The following is a 22,499-nucleotide window of genomic DNA, read 5'->3' on the forward strand; positions in this document are numbered from 1 at the left end:
ACCACATAATTGGAACTCGATGTTGTAGTCCAAACATGATCAGAGAAGACATTCTTAAAAACCCATACAGTAATTTCACAAGTCACCTTCTCCTTTTCCCCCTTCCCTTGGGAGATGTGAGTGGCAGGAGGCCCTAATAGCCTTGGCTCTTTATCTTGGTTTTGTTATTACCCTCTGACATTCTGGAAATCCCCTAAACCAGACTTCAAAAATCAAATTCTAGATTTTATATACCAGATTGGGTATATAAAATTCTTTACTTTTCCTACCTCTATAGCCTTGTTTACTGGGGTCTCTACCAGGGATCAGGGTCTGAAGGCCCTCAATTAGCTGGCTATGACTAGAACAAAGGAAAGCCCCTATGCAGGCAAATGGCTTTTTAGAGCCTTGCTGCCTTAAAAACCCTGTCAGAGATTAGAGGGAAGTTTTTTCTGACTTAATTTATAATTCTGTTTTAACATTAAAACTCCATTGCTAATGGTACACCTTAATAAGGAAGTAGAGGGGGAGGGGAATATACACCTGCCTATTGTTGAGACTGTTTCCTCTCTTCAGGTCTGCCCTGTAACTGTGCAGATCAGTTTGTCCCCGTGTGTGGGCAGAATGGGCGCACGTATCCCAGTGCCTGCATTGCTCGTTGTGTGGGTCTCCAAGACCATCAGTTTGAGTTTGGATCGTGCATCTCAAAGGATCCATGTAATCCTAACCCTTGCCAGAAAAACCAAAGGTAAGTCAAGTGGCTCGTTATCTTTTTCAATCAAAAGACCAGCACTTACAAAGCTTCTACTGTGTACCAGATGGTGGGAATGAAAAGATGACTAAGAAGTGTTCACTGCCCTGAGGATCTTAGAGCCTAGAGGGAAAGAGCCATGTAAAGCTGCTTGGTGACATTCCGTGATTGGGAGCCCAGAAATGGAGCAGTTAATGCAGCCTGGGGAAAGGACTAGAAAAGCCTCCAGAAGATGTGATACTCGTTTGAATCTGGAAAGATGAGTACGAAATTACAGGCAAGTGTTTACAGTGGAGGAAATGTGGCGTTGACGAAAACAGAAAGAGTAAAAGGAGCAAAAATCTTGGCTGTGAAATGAGGAGAAAGCATGATGTATACAAGGAGCTATAGCAGTTCTGTAATGCTGGGACATAAAGTGTGAGGCAAGGAGAGGTAGCAGAAAAACAAGAGAAATAGGTGTATTCTTATAGTAGCTATTTACAACTGATTGTAATGGAAATTTTCTTCTACTTACATACATCCATTTTAGGAATTAAACATGAGAAAGCTGGAAATACAACTTCATTATTATTTGAAATTATTTCTTCCTGGTCTTCTTTCTCTGCAGTTTTCTGGCTGAGCTCAGAGTCAGTTGATCTGGATAGTAATGGCTTTCTCTACATGGTAGCTACCAGAGCAAGTATCCTGCTGACTCGTAGGTTTCAGCCTTTTAGAAATGGAGTTATAACTGGCTGTCTCAGAGCCCTGAGTGGGACACATCCCATCGCCACAGTCCTTTCTTTATGAAGGATTTTGTGGAGCAAAAGCAATTACTGCTCCATCCTGAAAACCGTGATGCAGTGGGAAGTGGTGAGTGGGGGGAGGGATGCAGGTTTTCTTGTTTGTTAAAAGAAAATGGCAAAGAGAATTTGTTGCCCATTTGATAAAGTTTGTATCATGAAAACTAAGCCAAGAAAATTTCCATGGAAAGAAGACATGGTACTATGCGTAAACAGGACTAAAAAAAAAAAAAATATGTCAGAAGAATAATATATGTCATACTGGGAGATAGAAATTAGGGTTCTTTTTGGTTTGTTTGTTCATTGTTTTCATCTAATTTTTAATATTGTCGATTAAGGTCATGTTGCTTTTATTTAAAAAACAATAAAATATCTTGGACCCTTACCTTACATCATACACAAAAATTAACTTAAAATGAACAACAACTAAATATAGGAGCTAAAACTATAAAACTCTTAGAAGTAAACATAGGGATAAATCTTCATGAACTTGAATTTGGCAGTGGATTCTTGGATATGACATCAACCAGCAACAAAAGAAAAAACAGATGAATCGGACTTCATCAAAATAAAAAGGACATTGTGAATCAAAGGACATTATCAAGAAAGTGAAAAAAAACTACTCAAAGAAAGGGAGAAAATAGTTGCAAATCATATGTCTAATAAGGGCCTAGTGTCCAGAATATATAAAGAACAGCTCAGCAACAAAAAGACAAATTATCCAGTTAAAAAATGGACAAAGGGCTTGAATAGACATTTCTCCAAAGAAGATATACAGATGGCCAACAAGCACATGAAAAGATGGTCAGCATTGTTAGCCATTAGGGAAAGGCAAATCAAAATCATGATATACTACTTCACACTCACTAGGTTGGCTATCAAAAAAAAAAAAAAATTGGAAAATAAGTATTGGTGAGGATATAGAGATATTGGAATTCTTGTACATTGCTGGTGGGAATACAAAATATCACTGAATTATACACTTTCAAATGGTTGATTTTATGTTATGTAAATTTCAACCCAATTAAAAATAAAAAAGAAATCTCTAAGTGGGAAAGGCCTTTCTGGATACAATGTAAAACAAATACAAAAGAAAAGATTGAAAAATTTTTTTCAATTTTTGGTAACAGACAAATGACAAACTGGGAAGAATGTTTGTATCACACATCACAGAGAAGGAGTTGATGTCCTTATGTTAGAAAGAGTCCCTACAGATCAATAAGAAAAAGATCAAGAACCTAATATAAAAATAAGCAAGGTCCAGTAACTGAATAGAAAAATGGGCTAAGGAAATAAATACAGAAAAAGAAATACAAATGGTTCTTTAATATTTTAAAAGATACTTTTATTAGTTAGGGTAAGTGACTCTAGCTACTGTATTTATACCCCAAAATATCAGTACTTTGACACAACAGAAGTTCAAATACAGCCCTTCTGGGTATTCAGCAAATGGCTTTTCACATAGTGATTTAAAGATTCAAGATCCTTCTCTATAGAGGCTCCATCATCCCTTATGACCTCAGAGTCTTCTGTATCTTCAACATCTGACCAGCAAATGAGAGAAGGGAGATACTGAAGATCACTCTTGAGAGGCTTTTATGGACCAGGTCTGGAAGTGACACATATCACTAGTTCCAGCCATATTCCACTGGCTAGAACTGTCTCTTGGCCACAACTAATTGACAGGAAGGCTAGGAAATGTAACCTAGATGTCTGCCCAGGAAGAAAATTAAGGAGTTTGTTGAGTGTCTACCAGTCTCTGCCATCATCCTTAATGTTCCTCATATTAAGAGAAATTTAAATTAAAACTACAGTCATGTGCCGTTTTTCATCTACTAGATGAGCAAAGATAAAAAGGTTGATAATGTAATATAGGGAAATAGGTACTCTCATAAAGGAGGGTATTGGGGGAAGGATTGGTACATGTTCCATGGAGGACAATTTGGCCAAGTCTACTGAAATTTTACATGTACATACCATTTGAATCAGCATTTCTACTTTTAGGAAATTTGTCGACAGTGGTATTCACATGTGTAAGATGTTTATATGGTATTTGATCGAGTATTCCTTGTAATAAGTGAATATTGGAACCAACTAGAGTCTATTAATAGGGCACTGGCTAAGTAAATGAAGGTTCTGTACAATGGAATAATATGCAGTCATAAAACATAATGGGGCAGGAGTGACATCAATGAAAACAGCAGAGTAGGGGCCTCTGAAAATGTTCTCCATTAAAGCAACAGGAAAACTGGGGGAAAAAAATCTCAGAGTCAACTTTTTCAAAAGTCTGGAAATGAACCAAAGGCTTACAGCAATCTGGGGAGCAATTATTCAAGAAAAATGACTGACTCTCAGTAAGAACAGTGAGCTTTGCCCTGTTCCCATCCCTCCTCCTCCAATTCTCCATTAGCCTTGAAAACCAACAGGCCACAATCAGTAAAAAACAGCAACCTGGCAGCCACTGGAGGGGGCAGAATAGGATTGAAGCTCTTTCAAAGCTTCATTTCCAGATAATTGTAATTATTTGACCTGTATGGTGGGCTTCCCAGATGATCCTACTTGCAAGTCTGACTTAATTTGACCTGAGTAGGAGCTTGCTCAATGTGAAAAACCTTTTCCCCAGGGACATTTGTCAAAAGCATTTAGAAATAATTATTTAACGCCATGGCTGCCTAGGACAGAAGACAGCATTGGGACAAACAATATGCCAACTAAAGATCTTAAAAGGAAAAGATGAGGATGAGATGTCCATAGGGACCTTGGAAAGCTCAGACATAATTCTGGGAATCTGTAAAGCCATAAAAATATGTAGCTCTTTGTATGCCCAAGTCCATGTGCATGTGCAGGAAGACCTGAGAAGGACTTAATGTCACATCTCTGGTTGACCTTGAGACTCTGCACAAACAGAAAATTAAGCTCGGTGTTGAAGGCATGTCCCAACACAAACACAGAGCCCCTCAGCAAAGACTGGAATATTTACAGGTTCCAGACTGTGTTGGGGTTCCCAAGACTACCCCCAGTTTCAATGATTTGCTAAGAGGACTCACAGGACTCAGCATATACTTGAATTTAAGGTATGATTTATACAATTTATTATAGCAAAAGCATACAGATCAGCAAAGGGCCAGTTCTCACCTGGCCAAGTCACAGAGGAATGAGTTGTGACAACACATGTGACATGTTGTGTACCAGGGAAGTTCATTAGCAACTCAGTGCCCAGGGTTTTTACTGGGACTGATCACATAAGCATCTTCTGCTTAGCACATACCAAAATTCCAGACTCCTAGAGGGAAAGCATGTGTTCAGCATAAACCACAGTTTAGGCACAGTGAGCCATTTTTATCAGGGAATGGTGGGAATCCTCCTGAAATCTAATTTCCGAGATGCCAGTAAAGGGTCAACCTTGTAAGCAAGTCTTTCTAAGGATAATAGTCTTGGGCCTGCTTGTTAACTCTGTTCTGCACACAGGCATTTAAGGAAATCTGTGTCCAATCATTAGCTGACTACTCAGCTAACTGAGAAGAGACTTCAGTGGCCACATACAACAAAGAATATGGACTTTACAGAATTCATTAATAAAAAAATCCAAAGAAATGAAACAACAAACAACAGCAAGAACAAACTCTGGGGAGGGGGGATGATCTGATTTCCATAGTGCCCATATTTTATTAAATGTCCAGTTTTCAACAACAAAAATGTGATGTATGCAAAGAAACAAAGAAGTAAGGTTCATACACGGTGGGGGAGAAAGCAATCAATAGAAGCTACCCTGAGGAAACATAGACATTGGACTTGCTAAACAAAGATAGTCCTTTGGGCTAAAATGAAAGGACATGCAACAGTAACTCGAATTCATATGAAGAAATAATGAACACTGATAAAAGTAACTTTATAGGTAAAAATGAAAGACAATATAAATGTATGTCTCATTTGTAATTTTTTTACTCTTACCTAATTTAAAAGACAGTTATACTAAATAGAAATTGTAAAATGTGCTGATGGGCACACAGTTTGTAAAGATGCAATTTGTAAAGACAATAATAGCACCAAGGGGAGAAAAAAGGGAACAGAGATATATAGGAGCAAATTTTTTGTATACTATTGAAATTAAGTTGGTGTTAAGTCAAATGAGATTGTTGTAAGTTGTTAATTGTAATCCTGAAAGCAATAGCTAAGAAAATAACCCAGAAATATATAGTTGTATTAGTTAGGGTCCTCTAGAGAAACAGAACCAACAGGAAATATATGTAAATATGAGATTTTATAAAAGTGTCTCACACAACTGTGGGGATGCATGAGTCCAAATTCTGTAGGGCAGGCAGCGAGCTGGCAGCTCCAATGAAGGTCTTTGATAAACTCCCCAGGAGAGGCTGGCTGGCTGAAGAAGAAATGAAAGTTCTCTCTCTTTTCCCTTAAAAGTCTTCAACTGATTGGATTAAATCCAGCTGATTGAATTCTCTCATTGCAGAAAGCATGACCTTCATTGATGTAATCAGCCACAGATGCAGTCAGTTGACTGATGATTTAATAAACTACCCTTCTGGTTTATTAACCAGCCACAAATGTCCTTGCAGTAATGGTTTAGCCAGTGCTTGCTTGACCAGACACTTCGGCACCATCACCTGGCCAAGCTGACACATGAACCTAATGATTATAATAGTGAAAGAAAAAAAGAGAAGAAAGAACAAAGGAATTAAAATGGCATACTAGAAAATATCTATTTAATACAATGAAAGGTGGTAATTCATATGAAGAAATATGAATTATTAAAAAGCAAATATGTATTTGCGCCTATATATCTCTGTTCCCTTTTCTCTCCCCTTTGTGCTATTATTGTCTTTACAAATTGCATCTTTACACACTCTGTGCCCATCAGCACATTTTACAATTGCTATTTAGTGTAACTGTCTTTTAAATTAGGTAAAAGTAAAAGTATTACAAATAAGACATACATTTATATTGCCCTTTATTTTTACCTATAAAGAAGAATAGAGGAACAAAAGAGACATAAGACATATACAAAACAAATAGCAAAATGGCAGACATAAATCCTACCTTATCAGTAGTCACATTAAATGTAAATGGATTAAACGCTTCACTTAAAAGGCAGAGATTGACAAAATGTATAAAAAACATGATCCAATAATGGAAAAAGATACTCCATGCAAAAAATAATCAAAGGAAAACTGGGGTGGCTATACTAATATCAGAAAATTAGTCTTTCAATCCAAAATTGTGTAAGGGACAAAGAAAGCATTATTTATCAATAAAAGGGTTAAAACATCAAGAATATACAATTATAAACATAGGCACCTAACAAGAGCCCCAAAATATATAAAGCAAAAACTGCCAAAACTGAAGGGAAATATAGACAATTCAACAATAATAGTTGGATACTTCATTATTCCACTCTCAATAATGGATAAACAACTAGACAAAAGATCAATAAGTATATGGAAAACTTCAACAACACTAAAAAAATAACTTGAGGAGTGATGTATCAACATGGCAACATAAACAACTACTGAAAACTTCTACCCAGATATTCAGGAAGAAAGGGGAATAACCCTGACTTGTTCAGAACTCTGGAGGAGTGTATAGACTGGAGATGGACCCTACAAATGCCAAATTGAAGAAAAAGAAAAGTATTGGGTAGGAAGACTCCATTCCGGACAGGCTGGTCCTCTCTTGTCCCCCTCACTCGGTCTTGGGCAGCACAGAAGGGACATGGCAATAGCAGTTGGGATTCCTCTCACCTCCCACTGGGGGTCACAGACTATAAAGTCTCTCACAGTGATGAGATAGATCCCCACCATTTGGAGACCCAGGGGATAAGGGAAGAAATTTGAAGGCCCAGATCATGAGGAACAAAGAGTCTAAGAAAACATGGGCAGAGACTGTTTCCAGCCCTGGGTCTGAAAGCCCTTCCCCTACCTTGAAGGAAGCAGTGGCCAGCAGTCTGTTCATTGCCTGGAGGATGGCTAAAAACTGTGGCAGCTGGGAAAATCCTCTGCCACAAGTAAAGTGGGAGACACAGCCCCACAATTGAGTCAGATTTTGCCCAGCAAAGTGAGGGCACAAGACCCCTCAGCTTCGGCCCCACGCAGTCAGACTCAGCAGGGATACCAGGAGGTAATTCAGCTCTGCCCAGCCAGACTCAGCCCAGGTTCCAAGAGGTAATTCAGCCCTGCCTGGTCACATACAGCCAGGGCTACAGAAGAAAATTCAGCCCCACCAGTCAGACACAGCCTCTTGGCTCCAGGAGGTAATTCAGCCCCACCTGGTCAGAACCAGCCCAGGCCCGGAGATGTAATTTAGGCTTGCCTGGTCTGATGCAGCTGGGGCTCCAAGAGATAATTCACCCCTGCTTAGTGAGATGCAGCCAGGGGTCCAAGAGGTAATTCAGCCCACATAGATGCAGCCAGGGCCCCAAGAGGTTATTCAGCCCCACATGGTCAGACTCAGCCTTGGATACAGAAGGTGAACACCTTCTGAGGATGAGCAAGTCATTGAACAGCGCCATCTGCTGGGGAGACCAGAAAATGCAAGGGAGTAGCAGGACTTTTCAGAACCTCTGCAGACCTATCCCAGGCCCACTGGAGCTGGTCTACACCCCCAACACAGGAATACAGCCCTGTTTAAGTTGAGAAATACAGAGGACCCAATGGTTAAAGCAGTGCTCTAAAACAAACCCAGGGCTTGCTGGTCGGTGAAAAATGGAGCACACCACTGGAAGCCAGCACTCTTGTTCTACCCACACACAGACACCTTCCTATGGTACCCAGTGGCTATCCTCCAGAGACAGGCTGCTGTGGGCTCCTGGTTTTTGGGTGAGACTGGTGGGCAGAGCTAATTTAACAACAGGCCGGCAAGAAAGACAAAGAACAGAAAGACGTTAAGGCCAACCAACAAGAAAACCCTAGGCAAAAGAGAGAAAAAAACCTCCAGAATTAACTAATCAAGAAAATCAGATGCCTAGACAGCAAAAAATCACAAGTCATACTAGGAAGCACAAAGATATGGACCAGCCAAAAGAAGAAACTAACACTTCAACTGAGATACAGGAGTTAAAACAACTAATTAAGGATGTTCAAACTAATCTTCTAAATCAAATCAATGAGTTGAAGGAAAATGTGGCAAAAGAGTTGAAGGATATAAAGAGGACACTGGGCAAGATGGCAGACTGGTGAGCTGTATGTTTTAGTTACTCCTACAGGAAAGTAGGTAAAAAGCCAGGAACTGCGTGGACTGGACACCACAGAGCAATCTGTCTTTGGGCATACTTCATACAACACTCATGAAAACGTGGAACTGCTGAGATCAGCGAAATCTGTAAGTTTTTGCGGCCAGGGGACCCGCGCCCCTCCCTGCCAGGCTCAGTCCCGGGGGAGGAGGGGCTGTCAGCTCCAGGAAGGAGAAGGGAGAATTGCAGTGGCTGCTCTTATCGGAAACTCATTCTACTGATTCAAACTCCAACCATAGATAGACTGAGACCAGACACCAGAGACTCTGAGAGCAGCCAGCCCAGCAAAGAGGAGACAGGCATAGAAAAAAAACAACACGAAAAACTCCAAAATAAAAGCAGAGGATTTTTGGAGTTCTGGTGAACACAGAAAGGGGAAGGGCGGAGATCAGGCCTTGAGGCGCATATGCAAATCCCGAAGCAAGGCTGATCTCTCTGCCCTGTGCACCTTTCCTTAATGGCCCTGGTTGCTTTGTCTATTAGCATTTCAATAACCCATTAGATCTCTGAGGAGGGCCGTTTTTTTTTTTTTTTTTTTTTTTTTAAATCCTTTTTGCTTTTTCTAAAACAATTACTCTAAGAAGCTCAATACAGAAAGCTTCAAAGAATTGAAATTTGGGCACATCAAGTCAAGAGCAGAACTAAGAGAGCTCTGAGACAAAAGGCAATAATCCAGTGGCTGAGAAAATTCACTAAACAACACAACTTCCCAAGAAAAGGGGGGTGTCCGCTCACAGCCACCATCCTGGTGGACAGGAAACACTCCTGCCCATCGCCAGCCCCATAGCCCAGAGCTGCCCCAGACAACCCAGTGTGACGGAAGTGCTTCAAATAACAGGCACACACCACAAAACTGGGCGTGGACATTAGCCTTCCCTGCAACCTCAGCTGAATGTCCCAGAGCTGGGAAGGGGGAGCAGTGTGAATTAACAGAGCCCCATTCAGCCATCATTTGAGCAGACTGGGAGCCTCCCAACACAGCCCAGCAGCCCAGAACTGCCCTGAGGGGATGGCACTCACCTGTGACATAGCACAGTCATCCCTCAACAGAGGACCCGGGGTGCACAGCCTGGAAGAGGGGCCCACTTGCAAGTCTCAGGAGCCATACGCCAATACCAAAGACTTGTGGGTCAGTGGCAGAGACAAACTGTGGCAGGACTGAACTGAAGGATTAGACTATTGCAGTAGCTTTAAAACTCTAGGATCATCAGGGAGATTTGATTCTTAGGGCCACCCCCCCCTCCCCAACTGCCCAGAAACACGCCCCACATACAGGGCAGGCAACACCAACTACACACGCAAGCTTCGTACACCAATTGGGCCCCACAAGACTCACTCCCCCACTCACCAAAAAGGCTAAGCAGGGGAGATCTGGCTTGTGGAGAACAGGTGGCTCGTGGACGCCACCTGCTGGTTAGTTAGAGAAAGTGTACTCCACGAAGCTGTAGATCTGATAAATTAGAGATAAGGACTTCAACTGGTCTACAAACCCTAAAAGAACCCTATCAAGTTCAGCAAATGCCACGAGGCCAAAAACAACAGAAAATTATAAAGCATATGAAAAAACCAGACGATATGGATAACCCAAGCCCAAGCACCCAAATCAAAAGACCAGAAGAAACACACCTAGAGCAGCTACTCAAAGAACTAAAGATGAACAATGAGACCATAGTACGGGATATGAAGGAAATCAAGAAGACCCTAGAAGAGCATAAAGAAGACATTGCAAGACTAAATAAAAAAATGGATGATCTTATGGAAATTAAAGAAACTGTTGACCAAATTAAAAAGATTCTGGACACTCATAGTACAAGACTAGAGGAAGTTGAACAACGAATCAGTGACCTGGAAGATGACAGAATGGAAAATGAAAGCATAAAAGAAAGAATGGGGAAAAAAATTGAAAAACTCGAAATGGACCTCAGGGATATGATAGATAATATGAAACGTCCGAATATAAGACTCATTGGTGTCCCAGAAGGGGAAGAAAAGGGTAAAGGTCTAGGAAGAGTATTCAAAGAAATTGTTGGGGAAAACTTCCCAAATCTGCTAAACAACATAAATACACAAATCATAAATGCTCAGCGAACTCCAAATAGAATAAATCCAAAAAAACCCACTCCGAGACATATACTGATCACACTGTCAAACATAGAAGAGAAGGAGCAAGTTCTGAAAGCAGCAAGAGAAAAGCAATTCACCACATACAAAGGAAACAGCATAAGACTAAGTAGTGACTACTCAGCAGCCACCATGGAGGCTAGAAGGCAGTGGCACGATATATTTAAAATTCTGAGTGAGAGGAATTTCCAGCCAAGAATACTTTATCCAGCAAAGCTCTCCTTCAAATTTGAGGGAGAGCTTAAATTTTTCACAGACAAAGAAATGCTGAGAGAATCTGCTAACAAGAGACCTGCCCTACTGGAGATACTAAAGGGAGCCTTACAGACAGAGAAACAAAGACAGGACAGAGAGACTTGGAGAAAGGTTCAGTACTAAAGAGATTCGGTATGGGTACAATAAAGGATATTAATAGAGAGAGGGAAAAATATGGCAAACATAATCCAAAGGATAAGATGGCCGATTCAAGAAATGCCTTCACGGTTTTAACGTTGAATGTAAATGGATTAAACTCCCCAATTAAAAGATATAGATTCGCAGAATGGATCAAAAAAAATGAACCATCAATATGTTGCATACAAGAGACTCATCTTAGACACAGGGACACAAAGAAACTGAAAGTGAAAGGATGGAAAAAAATATTTCATGCAAGCTACAGCCAAAAGAAAGCAGGTGTAGCAATATTAATCTCAGATAGAATAGACTTCAAATGCAGGGATGTTTTGAGAGATAAAGAAGGCCACTACATACTAATAAAAGGGGCAATTCAGCAAGAAGAAATAACAATCGTAAATGTCTATGCACCCAATCAAGGTGCCACAAAATACATGAGAGAAACATTGGCAAAACTAAAGGAAGCAATTGATGTTTCCACAATAATTGTGGGAGACTTCAACACATCACTCTCTCCTATAGATAGATCAACCAGACAGAAGACCAATAAGGAAATTGAAAACCTAAACAATCTGATAAATGAATTAGATTTAACAGACATCTACAGGACATTACATCCCAAATCACCAGGATACACATACTTTTCTAGTGCTCATGGAACTTTCTCCAGAATAGATCATATGCTGGGACATAAAACAAGCCTCAATAAATTTAAAAAGATTGAAATTATTCAAAGCACATTCTCTGACCACAATGGAATACAATTAGAAGTCAATAACCATCAGAGACTTAGAAAATTCACAAATACCTGGAGGTTAAACAACACACTCCTAAACAATCAGTGGGTTAAAGAAGAAATAGCAAGAGAAATTGCTAAATATATAGAGACGAATGAAAATGAGAACACAACATACCAAAACCTATGGGATGCAGCAAAAGCAGTGCTAAGGGGGAAATTTATAGCACTAAACGCATATATTAAAAAGGAAGAAAGAGCCAAAATCAAAGAACTAATGGATCAACTGAAGAAGCTAGAAAATGAACAGCAAACCAATCCTAAACCAAGTACAAGAAAAGAAATAACAAGGATTAAAGCAGAAATAAATGACATAGAGAACAAAAAAACAATAGAAAGGATAAATATCACCAAAAGTTGGTTCTTTGAGAAGATCAACAAGATTGACAAGCCCCTAGCTAGACTGACAAAATCAAAAAGAGAGAAGACCCATATAAACAAAATAATGAATGAAAAAGGTGACATAACTGCAGATCCTGAAGAAATTAAAAAAATTATAAGAGGATATTATGAACAACTGTATGGCAACAAACTGGATAATGTAGAAGAAATGGACAATTTCCTGGAAACATATGAACAACCTAGACTGACCAGAGAAGAAATAGAAGACCTCAACCAACCCATCACAAGCAAAGAGATCCAATCAGTCATCAAAAATCTTCCCACAAATAAATGCCCAGGGCCAGATGGCTTCACAGGGGAATTCTACCAAACTTTCCAGAAAGAACTGACACCAATCTTACTCAAACTCTTTCAAAACATTGAAAAAAATGGAACACTACCTAACTCATTTTATGAAGCTAACATCAATCTAATACCAAAACCAGGCAAAGATGCTACAAAAAAGGAAAACTACTGGCCAATCTCCCTAATGAATATAGATGCAAAAATCCTCAACAAAATACTTGCAAATCGAATCCAAAGACACATTAAAAAAATCATACACCATGACCAAGTGGGGTTCATTCCAGGCATGCAAGGATGGTTCAGCATAAGAAAAACAATCAATGTATTACAACACATTAAAAACTCGAAAGGGAAAAATCAATTGATCATCTCAATAGATGCTGAAAAAGCATTTGACAAAATCCAACATCCCTTTTTGATAAAAACACTTCAAAAGGTAGGAATTGAAGGAAACTTCCTCAACATGATAAAGAGCATATATGAAAAACCCACAGCCAGCATAGTACTCAATGGTGAGAGACTGAAAGCCTTCCCTCTAAGATCAGGAACAAGACAAGGATGCCCGCTGTCACCACTGTTATTCAACATTGTGCTGGAAGTGCTAGCCAGGGCAATCCGGCAAGACAAAGAAATAAAAGGCATCCAAATTGGAAAAGAAGAAGTAAAACTGTCATTGTTTGCAGATGATATGATCTTATATCTAGAAAACCCTGAGAAATCAACGATACACCTACTAGAGCTAATAAACAAATTTAGCAAAGTAGCGGGATACAAGATTAATGCACATAAGTCAGTAATGTTTCTATATGCTAGAAATGAACAAACTGAAGAGACACTCAAGAAAAAGATACCATTTTCAATAGCAACTAAAAAAATCAAGTACCTAGGAATAAACTTAACCAAAGATGTAAAAGACCTATACAAAGAAAACTACATAACTCTACTAAAAGAAATAGAAGAGGACCTTAAAAGATGGAAAAATATTCATGTTCATGGATAGGAAGGCTAAATGTCATTAAGATGTCAATTCTACCCAAACTCATCTACAGGTTCAATGCAATCCCAATCAAAATTCCAACAACCTACTTTGCAGACTTGGAAAAGCTAGTTATCAAATTTATTTGGAAAGGGAAGATGCCTCGAATTGCTAAAGACACTCTAAAAAAGAAAAACGAAGTGGGAGGACTTACACTCCCTGACTTTGAAGCTTATTATAAAGCCACAGTTGCCAAAACAGCATGGTACTGGCACAAAGATAGACATATAGATCAATGGAATCGAATTGAGAATTCAGAGATAGACCCTCAGATCTATGGCCGACTGATCTTTGATAAGGCCCCCAAAGTCACCGAACTGAGCCATAATGGTCTTTTCAACAAATGGGGCTGGGAGAGTTGGATATCCATATCCAAAAGAATGAAAGAGGACCCCTACCTCACCCCCTACACAAAAATTAACTCAAAATGGACCAAAGATCTCAATATAAAAGAAAGTACCATAAAACTCCTAGAAGATAATGTAGGAAAACATCTTCAAGACCTTGTATTAGGAGGCCACTTCCTAGACTTTACACCCAAAGCACAAGCAACAAAAGAGAAAATAGATAAATGGGAACTCCTCAAGCTTAGAAGTTTCTGCACCTCAAAGGAATTTCTCAAAAAGGTAAAGAGGCAGCCAACTCAATGGGAAAAAATTTTTGGAAACCATGTATCTGACAAAAGACTGATATCTTGCATATACAAAGAAATCCTACAACTCAATGACAATAGTACAGACAGCCCAATTATAAAATGGGCAAAAGATATGAAAAGACAGTTCTCTGAAGAGGAAATACAAATGGCCAAGAAACACATGAAAAAATGTTCAGCTTCACTAGCTATTAGAGAGATGCAAATTAAGACCACAATGAGATACCATCTAACACCGGTTAGAATGGCTGCCATTAAACAAACAGGAAACTACAAATGCTGGAGGGGATGTGGAGAAATTGGAACTCTTATTCATTGTTGGTGGGACTGTATAATGGTTCAGCCACTCTGGAAGTCAGTCTGGCAGTTCCTTAGAAAACTAGATATAGACCTACCATTCGATCCAGCGATTGCACTTCTCGGTATATACCCGGAAGATCTTAAAGCAGTGACACGAACAGATATCTGCACGCCAGTGTTCATAGCAGCATTATTCACAATTGCCAAGAGATGGAAACAACCCAAATGTCCTTCAACAGATGAGTGGATAAATAAAATGTGGTATATACACACGATGGAATACTACGCAGCAGTAAGAAGGAACGATCTGGTGAAACATATGACAACATGGATGAACCTTGAAGACATAATGCTGAGCGAAATAAGCCAGGCACAAAAAGAGAAATATTATATGCTACCACTAATGTGAACTTTGAAAAATGTAAAACAAATGGTTTATAATGTAGAATGTAGGGGAACTAGCAGTAGAGAGCAATTAAGGAAGGGGGAACAATAATCCAAGAAGAATAGATAAGCTATTTAACGTTCTGGGGATGCCCAGAAATGACTATGGTCTGTTAATTTCTGATGGATGTAGTAGGAACAAGTTCACTGAAATGTTGCTATATTATGTAACTTTCTTGGGGTAAAGTAGGAACATGTTGGAAGTTAAGCAGTTATCTTAGGTTAGTTGTCTTTTTCTTACTCCCTTGCTATGGTCTCTTTGAAATGTTCTTTTATTGTATGTTTGTTTTCTTTTTAACTTTTTTTTTCATACAGTTGATTTGAAAAAAGAAGGGAAAGTTAAAAAAAAAAAAAAAAAAAAAGATGTAGTGCCCCCTTGAGGAGCCTGTGGAGAATGCAGGGGTATTCGCCTACCCCACCTCCATGGTTGCTAACATGATCACAGACATAGGGGACTGGTGGTTTGATGGGTTGAGCCCTCTACCATAAGTTTTACCCTTGGGAAGACGGTTGCTGCAAAGGAGAGGCTAGGCCTCCCTGTATTTGTGCCTAAGAGTCTCCTCCTGAATGCCTCTTTGTTGCTCAGATGTGGCCCTCTCTCTCTGGCTAAGCCAACTTGAAAGGTGAAATCACTGCCCTCCCCCCTACGTGGGATCAGACACCCAGGGAAGTGAATCTCCCTGGCAACGTGGAATATGACTCCCGGGGAGGAATGTAGACCCGGCATCGTGGGATGGAGAACATCTTCTTGACCAAAAGGGGGATGTGAAAGGAAATGAAATATGCTTCAGTGGCAGAGAGATTCCAAAACGAGCCGAGAGATCACTCTGGTGGGCACTCTTACGCACACTTTAGACAACCTTTTTTAGGTTCTAAAGAATTGGGGTAGCTGGTGGTGGATACCTGAAACTATTAAACTACAACCCAGAACCCATGAATCTCGAAGACAGTTGTATAAAAATGTAGCTTATGAGGGGTGACAGTGGGATTGGGAATGCCATAAGGACCAAACTCCACTTTGTCTAGTTTATGGATGGATGTGTAGAAAAGTAGGGGAAGCAAACAAACAGACAAAGGTACCTAGTGTTCTTTTTTACTTCAATTGCTCTTTTTCACTCTAATTATTATTCTTGTTATTTTTGTGTGTGTGCTAATGAAGGTGTCAGGGATTGATTTAGGTGATGAATGTACAACTATGTAATGGTACTGTAAACAATCGAAAGTACAATTTGTTTTGTATGACTGCGTGGTATGTGAATATATCTCAATAAAATGATGATTAAAAAAAAAAATAAAGAGGACACTGGGTGACAATAAAGAAGAACTCATAAGCTTGAAAAAAAATGGCAGAACTTATGAGAATAAAAGGCACAATAGAAGAGATGAAAAGCACAATGGAGACAGCAGATTTGAAGAGGCAGAAGAAATGATCAGTGAACTAGAAGAAGGACATCTGAAATCCTACACACAAAAGAATAGATAAGGAAAAGAATGGAAGAATACGAGCAGGGAACTGAATGACATCATGAAGTGCATGAATATACATGTTATGGTTGTCCCAGAAGGAGAAGGGAAGGGTAAAGGGGCAGAAAGAATAATAGAGGAAATAATCACTGAAAATTTCCCAACTCTTAAGAAAGATATAAAAGTACAAGTCCAGGAAGCTCAGTGTACCCCAAACAGAATAGATCCAAATAGACCTACTCCAAGACATTTACTAATTAGATTGCCAAATGTCAAAGACAAAGAATTCTGAAAGCAGCAAGAGAAAAGTGATCCATCACATACAAGGGAAGCTCAATAAGACTAAGTGTGGATCTGTCACCAGAAACCATGGAAGCGAAAAGGCAGTGGTATAATATATTTAAGATACTGAAAGAGAAAAACTGCCAACTAAGAATTATGTATCAGGCAAAACTGTCCTTCAAAAATGAGGGAGAGTTTAAAATGTTTACAGACAAACAAGAGACGCGCTCTACACAAAATACTAAAGGGAGCACTACAGGCAGATAGGAAAAGACAGGTGAGAGAGGTTTGGAGAAGAGTGTAGAAATGAAAAATATCAGTAAGGGTAACTAATAGTGTAAAAAGAGAGAGAAAAAATAAGATATGACATATAAATCCAAAAGACAAAATGGTTGAAGAAAGTACTGCATTTACAATATGACATTAAATGTTAATGGATTAAACTCCTCAATCAAAAGACATAGATTGACAGAATGGATTAAAAAAACAAGAGCCATCTGTATGCTGTCTACAAGAGACTCACTTTAGACCCAAGGACAAAAATAGGTTGAAACTGAAAGGTTTGAAAAAGATATTTCATGAAACAACAAGCAGAAAAGAGCAGGGGTAGCTATACTAATATCAGAAAAACTAGACTTCAAATGTAAAACAATTAAAAGAGACAAAGAAGGACACTATGTATTAATAAAAGAGACAATTCATCAAGAAGATTTAACAATCATAAATATCTATGCATCAAGCCAGAGTGCCCCAAAATACATGAGGCAAACACTTCAGTGATCCCAACAACACTGAAGGGAGAGGTAGACACCTCTACAATAATAGTTGGAGACTTCAATACACCACTCTTATCAATGGACAGAATATCTAGACAGAGAATCAGGAAAGTAACAGGGAGTTTGAATAATTTAATAAATAAACTAGATTTAACAGACATTCACAGAACATTGCACCCCACAACAGCATATACACATTTTTCTCGAGCACCCATGTATCATTCTCCAGGATTGACCAATGTTGGATCACAAAGCAGTTCTCAATAAATTTTAAAAAATCAGAATTATACAAAACACTTTCTTGGATCATAATGGAATTTAGTTGGAAATCAGTAATAGGTGGAAGGCTGGAAAATTCACAAATATTTGGAGGTTAAACAATAAACTTTTTTAAATTCAATTTTATTGAGTTATATTCACATACCATACAGTCATCTAAAGTATACAATCAGTTGTTCACAGTACCATCATATAGTTGTGCATTCATCACCATAATCAATTTTTCAACATTTTCATTACTCCAAAAATATCCCATTCCCCCCTTCTGCTTGCCTATTATTCGTTTAATTTTTGTCCCCATTTTTCTACTCATTTGTCCATACACAGGATAAAGGGAGTATGAGCCACAAGGTTTTCACAAACACACAGTCAGACCATGTAAGCTATATAGTTATACAGTCATCTTCAAGAATCAAAGCTACTGGGTTACAATTCAACACTTTCAGATATTTCCTTCTAGCTATTCCAATACACTAAAAGTTAAAAAGGAATGTCTATATGATACATAAGAATAACCTCCATAATGACCTCCCAACTCCGTTTGAAAGCTCTCAGCCACTGAAACTTTATTTAAACAACACACTCTTAAACGACCAGTGGGTCAAGGAAGAAATTACAAGAAAAATACAAATCAAAACCACAATGAGACATCATCTCACACCTACTAGAATGGCCATTATTTAAAAAAAAAAAAAACAAAAAAACTACAAGTGCTGGAGAGGATATGGAGGAATAAGTAAACTCATTCACTGTTGGTGGGAATGTAAAATGATGCAACTGCCCTGGAAGGCTGTTTGGTGGTTCCTCAGGAAGCTAAGTATAGAATTGCCGTATGATCCAGCAATCCCATTACTAGGTATATATCCAGAGGAACTGAAAGTAGGTACATGAACAGACATTTGCACACTGATGTTTATAGCAGCATTATTCATGATTGCCAAAAGATGGAAACATCTCAAATGTCCATCACCCGACGAGTGGATAAACAAACTGTGGAGTATACATATGATGAAATATTACGCAGCTGTAAGACAGTATAAAGTCATAAAGCAGGTAATAACATAGATGAACCTTGAGGATATTACATTGAGTGAAATAAGCCAGAAACAAAAGGACAAATACTGTATGATCTCACTAATATGACCTAACTATAATAAGCAAATTCTGAGAGTTAAAGTTGAGAACACAGGTTATCAGAAAATAGAAAGAGGGTAGAGTTTAGGCACTTGATACTGAAGGAGTACAGAATGTTCAACAGGATTGATTTTAAAGATCCAGAAATGGATAGCACAATACTGTGTGATGGTTGCACAGTACTGTAAGTATAATAAACAAAGATGAATATGAGTATAGTTGAAAGAGGAAAGCTAGGGGCATGTGTGATACCAGAAGGTAAGATAGAGGATAAAAACTGGTACTGTATAACGTAGTGAAACCTAGAGTTGGCAAGAATGGTGATTAAATGTACAAATATAAGAAAGTTTTTACTTGAGTGAGAACAATTGAATGTCACCATTGCGAGGTGTTAAAAATGGGATGGTATATGAAAAAAATATATTTAATGCAAACTAGGGTCTACAGTTAACGGTAACAGTGTAGTGTTCTTTCATTAATTGTAACAAAGGCAATTTATCAAAGCTAAATGTCAATAAGGGGTATTTAAGGGAGGGGTATGAGATTGTTGTTGTTGTTTCTTTTTTCCCCCTTTTCTCCTCTCCTTCTGTATGGAAGTGTTCTCATATAGATTGTGGTGGTGAATTCATAACTGTGTAATTATACCATTGATTCTACACTTAGGATGGATTGTATGCTGTTTGAATAACTGAAAAATAAACAGAGGGATACAAGTGCTGGAGAAGACGTGAAGAGAGAGATATACCTATTCACTGTTGGTGGGGAAGTTAAATGGTACAGTCCTTCTTGAGGGTAGGGTGGTGGTCCACAGGAGGCTAAGTATAGGGTTGCCACATGATCCTGCAACCCCATTATTAGACAAAGACTTGGAAGAACTGAAAGCAGAGACACGAATAGATATTTGCACACTGGTACTTATGGCAGCATTATTCATGATTGCCAATGGATGGAGGTGGCCTAAAGGTACATTGACTGATAAGTGGAAAGGCAAATTGTGGTTTATACATACAGCAGCAGCAGGAAGGATTGAAGTCGTGTGGCATGCAACTAGGTGAATGAACCTTGAAGACATTATGTTGAATGAAATAAGCCAGAAAGAAAAAGACAAATAGTGTATGGTCTCACTAATATAAACTAACTATAATGAGCAAACTCTGAGAATTGAATTCAAGTGCACAGGTTATTAAGGGATAGAAAGTGGGCGGAGAATGGGCAGTCAATGATTAAGGAGTGCAGAATTTTCAAATAAGGCTCACTGTAAAGGTTCCTAGATTGTAAGCATTTACAGCAGTCACATCCTGAGTTTTAACTGTTATTTCTAAATTCTGAGATGCTGTGCTCTTTGTGTATAACCTGGAACATTGGGTAGTTCCCTGGAACACTGGGTATCTATGTGACACCTGAGACTCAGAGTTAGAGTTCTGCAGCTCTGTAAGTCAGCATTATTCCATACAGTAACTGTTAAGGAAACTGAATAAGAGATCGGGCTCCAAATAGAGATACGAATGAAACAGATCTGGTTAGGACTAAGGTAAATCAGAATACATGGTAAAGGATGATATTGTCTGTGTTTTACAACTTCATCTTTTGTGTGAGACCAAAGGAAGAGATGTTTATTTGGTCCAAAATTTAAATTTTCTGTAGCATACTATCTAATTTAACCTGTCTGGTCAGTTTATTTAAACAACCCAATACATGGAACCTAGAATAGGGAATGAGATCCTATTATTCTTTACTGGTTAATGTAATACCTGGCTACATTCCAAAATATTTTGGGCAGAAAATAAAAAAATATTTGCAAAGTCTACATGAAGGACTGGGGGAAAATGTGGAACTATTAAACTTCCTCACCTGGGGAATTTCTGATACTCTCTTAGGCTCTAGGGACTCACAACTGATTAAACCAAGCCCTTGATCTTGAGCTTGCCTTTATAAAACTTATTTCTGCAGTGGTGAAGCTAGGTCTACATGTAATTATACCTAAGAGTCATCCCCAGAGAACCTCTTTTGTTGCTCATATGTGGCTTCTCTCTTAGCCAACTCTGTAAATAAACTCACTACCCTCCCCACTAAGTGGGACATGACTGTCAGGGGAGTAAGTCTCCCTGGCAAGTGGGACATGAATCCCAGGTTGAGCCTTGGCACTGGCATCATGGGATTGAAAAATGCCTTCTGAGCCAAAAGGGAGAAAAGAAATGGAACAAAATAAAGTTTCTGTGGCTAAGAGATTTCAAATAGAGTCGAGGTCATCCTGAGGTTACTCGCATGCAAACTTTAGCCAGATATTGCAAACTACCACGGTATGCCAAGCTCCAACCAACAGTATTCCTAAAAACCCTAGGGAGTGCACTGGGCTCCATCTAAGTATCTATAAAAGTTTTTCTTAGTAAGTTTATTTTTTCGAAAACTTAAGGCCTCCAGATTGATCCTATGCCAGATAAGCCCTGAAACCCAGAGGAACTATTCTCCAAGAACGTCACCAGTTTCATGCCTCTACTGCATAAGAGCAATACCCCTTTCCAGCCCAAAGAAGTTAAAGTGGTCATTGCCTGGATATCCCTGAAGATTGGAAGAAAGATCAAATGACAGGGAGGAGATGTAACTGAGAAATTTGGATTTAACAAATGACTGCCAGTACTGACTCATTATATAGATATTTCTTTTTATGTCTAGTGTTTCAGTATAGCCAAAAGGAAATACCTGAAGTTGCTGAACTGTAATCAGTAGCCTTGATCTCTGATAATGATCAAATGATCTATAAATATATAGGAAAAAAGTCAGTTGCCCACATTTGTATGGATCTACTTTTAGGTGTTTTGTTCTGTTGCACTGATCTGTATGTCTATCTCTGACAATACTACACTATCTTAGTTAACCTACCTCTATTATAAGTCTTAAAATTGGGTAGAGTGGAAATGTAAACTGGTTCAGACACTGTGGAAAACATTCTGGTAGCTCTTCAGAAACTTAGTATAGAATTACAGTCTGACCCTGCAATCACACTTCTAGGTAGAGACACAAAAGAGTTGAAATCAGGGACACAAACAGATGTTTGCACACCATTGTTCATAATAGCATTATTCACAATTGACAAAATGTGGAAGCACCTCAAGAGTCCAGCAACTGATGAATGGATAAACAAAACGTGGTATATACTTGAAATGGAATATTACTCAGACATAAAAAAGGCATGGAGTTTTGATGCATGCTACAACACAGACGAATCTTGAACACATCATGTTGAGTGAAATAAGCCAGGCACAAAACAACAAATATTATATGAGAATATAGATTAGCAGAGCCCAGAGTGGGAGTCGGGAATGGGGAGTTAATGTTTAATGGGTATAGAGTCTCTGTCTGGAATGAAAGGAAAGTTTTGGTAA

The 22,499-nt window shown here is 38.8% G+C and overlaps 1 protein-coding gene across 3 annotated transcripts in view; it reads left to right on the forward strand.

Annotated features, from left to right (window-relative positions):
• Positions 1–22,499, forward strand: part of RECK (reversion inducing cysteine rich protein with kazal motifs) — a 115,724-nt gene that overhangs the window by 81,638 nt on the left and 11,587 nt on the right. For all 3 annotated transcript variants that reach the window (XM_037797618.1, XM_037797619.1, XM_037797621.1), the window contains one exon: positions 556–727. In XM_037797618.1, coding sequence (XP_037653546.1) covers positions 556–727 — 172 coding nt within the window. The remainder of the gene's footprint in view (positions 1–555; positions 728–22,499) is intronic.

This window comes from Choloepus didactylus, chromosome 10 (genome assembly GCF_015220235.1).
Source record: "Choloepus didactylus isolate mChoDid1 chromosome 10, mChoDid1.pri, whole genome shotgun sequence".
In the NCBI taxonomy this organism is placed as follows: Eukaryota; Metazoa; Chordata; class Mammalia; order Pilosa; family Megalonychidae; genus Choloepus; species Choloepus didactylus.